Source organism: Sinocyclocheilus rhinocerous, unplaced genomic scaffold (assembly GCF_001515625.1).
Source record: "Sinocyclocheilus rhinocerous isolate Xijiao unplaced genomic scaffold, SAMN03320098_v1.1 scaffold1590, whole genome shotgun sequence".
Lineage (NCBI taxonomy): Eukaryota > Metazoa > Chordata > Actinopteri > Cypriniformes > Cyprinidae > Sinocyclocheilus > Sinocyclocheilus rhinocerous.
In genome coordinates, this window is record NW_015651328.1 from 638,253 (window position 1) to 645,981 (window position 7,729).

General features: G+C 36.2%; 1 protein-coding gene across 2 annotated transcripts in view; it reads left to right on the plus strand.

Moving 5' to 3' along the window:
• The window catches only part of LOC107712765 (stromal membrane-associated protein 2-like), a 24,736-nt gene that overhangs the window by 11,181 nt on the left and 5,826 nt on the right, over positions 1-7,729 (plus strand). The window contains exons 3-6 of one of the 2 annotated variants that reach the window (XM_016518101.1): positions 6,081-6,214; positions 6,292-6,377; positions 6,473-6,551; positions 6,650-6,709. In XM_016518101.1, coding sequence (XP_016373587.1) covers positions 6,081-6,214; positions 6,292-6,377; positions 6,473-6,551; positions 6,650-6,709 — 359 coding nt within the window. The remainder of the gene's footprint in view (positions 1-6,080; positions 6,215-6,291; positions 6,378-6,472; positions 6,552-6,649; positions 6,710-7,729) is intronic. The other variant, XM_016518102.1, reaches the window with a different exon arrangement.

Genomic DNA, 7,729 nt, shown 5'->3' on the forward strand with positions numbered 1-7,729 from the left:
TCACTCACTGCTCTTGATTGAATAGCTTTTGTAACTTTAATAAAGATTCGTCTTTAATATATACAGTGAAATATGCAATGCTGTTTTACATTTCATTACTTTATTCAATTTCTGTACCTAAAAACTAATGTTAGACCTACCTAAAAAAAAAATCTGCCTGAAAATCACTGTTTATTTTATTTGTATCTTTACTCTATTGTATTTATTTGTGCTGTTGCTTGTAGTTAGATAGATTATTCTTATTTTCTTTATTTTTATTTGACAGTATAGTTTTCCCCTAAACATAGCACATACCGAACCGTACCGAAACGGTGACTCTAAAACCGTGATACAAACCGAACCGTGAGTAAGTTGAACCGTTCCACCCCTAATGGTCACCCTAACATTGCCTTTGGCAGCCCTAATTTAAGTAGAATGCAGGCTATTGTCATGTCTGGAAATTTGAACTTTAGTGCCTGTAGTCTGCACATTCCCAGCGTCTGACCTGTGTGGGTACTGCTTTGGCACACTTACAAAATGGCATGTGTGAATTAAGACTTGATTTAAAGGTTGGTGTTAGTAATGGTGTATATTTACTGTAAGGCTGTAACAAGGCGTTGTAGACATCCTTCGTTAATAAGAGACTTCGTCTCCGTTCTCATGGTATTGTCGGTTTTGGAGATTAGCGTTAGAGTTAGACTGCCGTCCTAATGCTGCTCTCAGACATGCGCTAATGGCGTGACGGCAGAGTTCATGCCTACATAATAAAGAACAAGGCCTGTCTTTATGAATTTTCATCCGGAATTAAACAAGAAGTCCATCTGCTCTGAGGGTGCCAGAGTCAGTTCATGTCCTCTTGTTATTTTGCGATAGGAGAAGCCCTGTAGTTCCCAGAAAAACTGGCAGCCAGGCAAGAATCCCTCAACCCATTTGGAAAAACTGGGCCTTTAGTTTACAGCCAGGTCTGTGATTCCCCCATAATGCTTTTCTCAGTACAGACCCATTTAGAGCTTCTCCGATTCTTGTTTTGAGACGTGTGACGTGTCGATCCATGTGGCTTGATGCATCCTGAACAGGTTTGTCCATACGTTTGGATCCTAATGAGCAGGGAATTTGAGTGCAGATCTGTATTAACCAAGCACATGTTGCTCTTTTTAGTGTCTATTTATTAAAGAGAGTGTGTTCACTATCTGTGTTTGTGTGTGTGAGGCCCCATGTTTGTTCGGTACACATCCTCTCACAGCAGGTCCAACCAAAGTCCATGTTTCTCTTCTGAGTGGTCCTGTTGGTCTTCTTTCTTGTTGTTTGATTCAGGAGAGCTCTCATGCTTCTTGTATCCGGCTCAACATCATGATGTCTGTCGGCCATCGGCGATATCGGCCCAACCCTACTGTATACAGTACCATTCTAAAGTTTGGGGACAGTACTTTAAAAAATGATCAGAAGTGAAAGACTTTTATATTGTTACTAAATATTATATTTCAAATAAATGCTGTTCTTTTGAACTTTGTATTTGTCTGGGAATACTTTTTTTATGGAATCGTGATACTTTTTTTTAAGCTGCGCAACTGTTTTCAACATTGATAATACTAAATATTTCTTGAGCAGCAAATCAGCATATTAAAATGATTTCTGAAGGATCTTGTGAAACTGAAGACTGGAGTAACGGCTGTGAAAATCCAGCTTTTCTTTCACAGGAATAAATTACATCTGTAAATAAATAGAATAGAAACAATTATTTGTAATTTTGTAACAATGTTTTACATTATCACACTTTAAACAGTAAAAATATCTTGGTGAACCCAAACTTTTGAACAGTAGTGTGTAAATATGATAATTTGTAATAAATGTATACAATTAATAAACAAGTAAATATAAATAACATGCTTTATTTTAAATGTTTTGAATACATTATATTTATCCCATAAATATTATATTATAATATTTATAAATTATATAATATATATTAATAATTATATAATATTTATATGAAAATATAAATGTATATAAAATATGTAAAATATGGTTTTACATGTATTTGTACATTTATACTTGTGTTTGACCTAGGGCTGTCGCGATAACCGCAATATCGCAATACCACGATATTGACGAGCAAACCGCAGAGGAATGCAAGAACCGCAGCAACCGCGATTTTTGCGTGTTTTATTTTTTCGTAAGGTTATGATTTATGGTGGTAATATGTGTGTGTGTGTGTGTGTGTATATTTATGGTGGTAATACCGCATACCGCACTATTGAGCCACTCAAAATTACCGGAAGGGAAATTCCCTCACCGCGACAGCCGTAGTTTGACCCCCCTTAAAAATATTAGTAATAATAATATTGTATTTTTAGAAAATATATGGGGATAAAATCTCGTTTGTGTTAGCCAGCTACTGGACAACAATGTTTAATAAAACACAAAAATCCAACATTCTGGTGGTGGTCAGTAGGGGGATGTAGAAATATTGAGCTGTGATTTTCATTTTCTCTCTACTATTGTGTCTATAAAAAAATTTAATCAAAAATAATAAAATAAAATAGAACACCTGGAAGTTTTCATTTGCAAAGCATAAAAGCACATTTATGTGTAACTCTCTTACACTGGTCCTGGATCATCAAGCCATCCTTATTGTTTAGCCCTAAAGCAGCGGTTCCCAAACGTGGGAACCACTGCCCTAAAGTGATGTACCTTTCTTATTTTGGTACACAGTTGCTAGGTTGTTCTGGGTGGACTCAAGCTCTCATTTAGTGTAAGTCAGTGGGATGTTTTGCCCTTGTTTCATCATCTACCAGGTCAAAAATCGTAAGCCTAATCACGTAGAAAGAAAACGCATATCTCAACTATAAGCTGCCTATTCAATGTGTCATAACAGTGCAGAATAATTTTCCCACCGGGTTCAAATCCCTAACTGTAAGTACAAGCATGGTGATCTTTGGCTTAGCAAGTACCACTAATAAACTTGTGGCTTGGCATGTGTCCTTTCTTGGGCTCTTACTGGTGCTTCTCTCTAAGTGTGATCTGCATGTGCGAATCTCTCTGTTCTGTTCTGTTCTGTTCTGCATCTCTCGTGTGATTCACCCTGAAACCTGCCTGACTCCACATGACTGTTTATTACAGCCACACATGTTCTTCAGTCCATCCTCCATCCCACACGAAAACACTCTCTCTCTCTCTCGCTGTGCTTGAGCCGACGTCCTCCAGTAATACCACTCAAGCTGATTACCCCTTAGCCATGCAGGCGGGGTCAGCAGGAGACAGAAAGAAAGAGAGGAGGGATATTTGTAGGTGGGGGATGAATAGGTAATCCAAAGAGGCCCACAGCACACAAGAGCTCATGAAAATTGTGTTTTATACAGCTGCTGTAAACCAGTATGCGTCCTGTTGGGAATATCCCTTTCTTCTGGCACAGGGCCAACTCACATTGGAGCCAATGCCACATCTCAGATGTGAATGTGACCGTGAGCATAGTGCAGACGTAAACCAAAGCCCCGGTGCTCCATTAAGGGCCAAATGAACACATATAGCACAGTAAATATCAGAGCTCAGATTTCATGATTGGATTTTGGCTTTCTGAGCTTTTTTGGTACAAAGCAATTTTTAAACAAACAAGGTTAGATGGTCTCGCCTAACCTCTCCATTGATTTTCCCGAATTCAGTCTGGTCCACTTCCGCCCACTTAGACAGGAAGAGACCGTCTGACCGACATCTAAAGCACCCAGCCACAGTTTATTTGTTTTATGTGCTGTTTAGGGGTGAGTGAATCTGATAATAGCATCAGATAATAACAGATAATCAGATAATAACAATAATAGACTAGTGCTATCAATCAATCAATTAGTCAATAAATAATATTTGGCTCAACCAGAAGTTCAGTTGTGATTTGTTAGTTCATTTATTTAAAGTACTTATTTAACATATATAGCTTAAAAAATTAAATATACAGTTCTGTTTATGAATATTTAGTTTATTTATTTTTAAGGTTCTTTTCAATGGATCAAAAACATGCATCACGACCAATGTAGTCCAATTCCTGAACAAATGACTCTGAGTTGATTATTTTTTTAATGATTTAAGCACATATTGCTTACTATAACTTACTGTAACCTATTATGATAATATAACTATGACAATGTGTAGACAAAAATATACATCATATTTTGTCAATGACATTTGACAAATATTCATGGACAATGTTACCATATTGTTTAACATTTAAAATATTATATTTGTAATAACAATATTGTAGTTTTTTTATCATTTAAAATAACTGTTTTCTATTTTATATAGATGGCAAAATTACATTTTCAGCAGCAGTCTTCAGTGTCACGTGATCCTTCGATATCATTAATATGCTGATTTGGTGCAAAGAAACATTATTGTTGAAAACAGTTGTGCTGCTTAACATTTTTTGTGGAAACTGATACATTTTTTAAAAGATTTTTTGATGAATAGAAAGTTCAAAATAACTATTTATTTGAAAAATAAATATTACTAATGCTTTACTCGCACTTTTGATCAATTGAATTCATTCTTGCTGAATAAAAGTAGGCTATGTATTTTTTTTTTCTAATAAAACTACTAAAATAATCATTCATTGAATTGCAACAAATGGAATCGTTAAAATGATTTTACAGCTCCCTTTCCTACTTGCTACTAAGTCTCTCAAACAAAACTGATTATTTTTTTTAGAGATTTAATGCAAAGCAAACTTTTTCAAATCTAGTTATTTCTTCCACACAAGCCTCACAATCTGATTGGAGCTTGTTATTTTTAAAAATGTTTCTACTTTTGTATGTAATACGCACGAGACTGTCAGCGAACGGCCCATGGGTGTGCCATATTGATGCTTACTGAAGGTTAGAGGCAAATTTTGTGTGAAATTAGATCCACTCAGATGAATATAACCACGGCAGGTGCACTGTGTAAACAGCAGGTATGACCGTCCCAGGATGCTGTGTGCTTGTTCCAGAGAACTCGAAGCAATTAAGCAGAAATGTTGCCACAACAATCCTCTGTGACCTCACATCAGGAGACCAGCCAGGACAATAACTTAATGTGGTGCTGCCACCTATTGGCCAAAACTGATATTACTTCAACAGGAGAGCTCAATACTTGTGCTCAGAGACAGTCTTTGGCATTGTCTTTGAAGCTTGCTCATGTCTCAGGGGAGTACCATTACATAATGTGTTTGAAGTAGAAAAAAATGGTGATAACACGTGTGTGTATATATATGCACCTTGAGGCATTGCTCTGTTTCAGATGACTTTGTTGAAGGTAGTGTGGGCTTTATCATGACTGTGCGCCTGTGTGTATTCATACACGTGTGATTTAAGAGCAGTGGGAAGGACTACAGATGCTGCAGGGGCTGGTGGGTGTGCGTTATCAGCATTGTGCCAGCGTGTCCACATGACTGCCCAAACTGGATTAGTCAGTGCAGTGCGTGAAGCTTCTTATTTTCTCTTTTAATTCCAAGCAGGAGAATGTAAATATCACTCCTCAGCAGGCTCTCTCTATCTCTCGCTCCCTTCTGTCTGTGTTTTTCTGTCCATTCTCTCCTTCACTGACTCATTAAATTGCTTCAGCCAGGGTTGTGCTGAATTCTGATTTTGAGAACTGGCTCGCTTTCATTTCACAGAATGGAATTTGAATTTATTTGGCCACACCCCACAGGAAGTTGAATTGTAATGAAAGGAAGCGGACTTTGTTGAATTTTAAAGCATAATGAAATTTTGTCAAATTTTGTGACATTATCACAATTAAAAATAACTGTTTTCTATTTTAACATTTTAAAATGTAATTTAATTGTGTGATGGCAACACTGAATTTTCAGCATCATTACTCCAGTCTTCAGTGTCACATGATCCTTCAGAAATCATTCTAATATGCTGATTTGCTGCTCAAGATATATATATATATATATAGTTTTTAAAGATGTAATGAAATATTTGTTTTATTAAAATATCTGTATAAAGTGCCATTTCAGTATTCATTATTTTTATCATTTCATATTCCTGGAGAAAAAAAAAAAAGTAGATTAAACTTTAGTCCTAATTACATATCTAATTTCTTCTTCTTCTTTTTTTTTCTTTGCCCATCAGGTCCCAGATGGGCATCCTGGAATCTTGGAATCTTCATTTGTATCCGCTGTGCGGGAATCCATCGGAATCTTGGCGTGCACATATCACGAGTTAAATCCATAAACCTGGACCAGTGGACTCATGAGCAGATACAGGTAAGCTTTATGGGCCCTGTTTATGTATGATCTATGTATATGGCTGATTGATATAGATGTGTTTGTGTTGTGCTCAGTCTGTTCAGGAGATGGGGAATGCCAAAGCTCGGCGACTATATGAGGCCTTTTTACCAGAGTGCTTCCAGCGCCCAGAGACAGACCAGTATCCTTCAGCGCTTATATATAGTATGTGTGTGCATGCATGTTTAAGCTTATTCTCCCCTCATGTTAAAGGTTTCCTTAAGCTACACCTTACAGAGCTTCTGAGATTTTTATCCGTGACAAATATGATAAGAAGAAATATATGGATAAATGCATTGACATCCAGTCCTTCAGGGTAAGTCCTGAGATTTTGGAATTAAAAATTCTCATTGTAATTTTATCTTTTACTTTGATTTTGTGAAAGAATAAAATTAATTTTCTTTCCTTTTTTAGAAAGAAAAGAGTGAGACAGTAACAAAAGAGGCTCCTGTTGTTTTTGAAAAGATGAAGCTGGTGGGTTTCAGCATTTGTGAAGTTGAGCTGTAGCAGTATAGTATAGTATCAGTATAGTATATAACTGTATTTGTGGCAGCTGTTGCTTTTCAAAATTTGTATTCATATAAACTGGGAATATTGATATAAATGCTAAAAACAAAGTTATTGAGGGGGGAAACATTAAAAACACATTTTATTATTTATTATTTTTATAATAATAATAATAATTGTAAAAAAAAACAAAACATTAAAATAAAGAAATACATTTGATTTTACAACTTGATTTGATTTTTTTATCATTCTAATTTAGATTATAATTGGATTATTATATACATTAATAATAATTTATCATCTTAAGGGAGCTTTCACACTAGTTCTTTTGGTGCGCACCTGGGTTCATTTAACGTCAGAGTTTGGTTAGTTTGGATAATGTAAAAAAAAAACTAACATTAAAATAAAGAAATACATTTGATTTTACAACTTGATTTATTGATTTTTTTATCATTCTAATTTAGATTATAATTGGATTATTATATACATTAATAATAATTTATCATCTTAAGGGAGCTTTCACACTAGTTCTTTTGGTGCGCACCTGGGTTCATTTAACGTCAGAGTTTGGTTAGTTTGGATAATGAGAACACTATTTTCTAAGCTCGGGTGCGCATCCGCGAACCGTACCCGAGTCCACCTAAAAAGGCTGGTCTGGGGTACGGTTCATGCGAACTCCGGTACGGTTCACTTCTGATGTGAACGCAATCGTAATCACAGAAGTGAACCGCTATTAATGACGTATGAATTGGTCAAACTGTGTATTTACGTATTTGTGTCACTCGCTTTCCTGAAAAGCGTGATTGACGCTCTGCAGCAGAGAGAATGTATGGGTGCGTTCACACTTGTAGTTCGGTTCTCTTGGTTTGTTTGGTCCGGACCAAAAAAGAAAACGATACATTTGGTCCTGGTCCGCTTAGCGTTCACACTGGCATTTTTGACAGCGAACCTAAAGGCATAGGGAAACGTTCACAACCTGATTGGTCG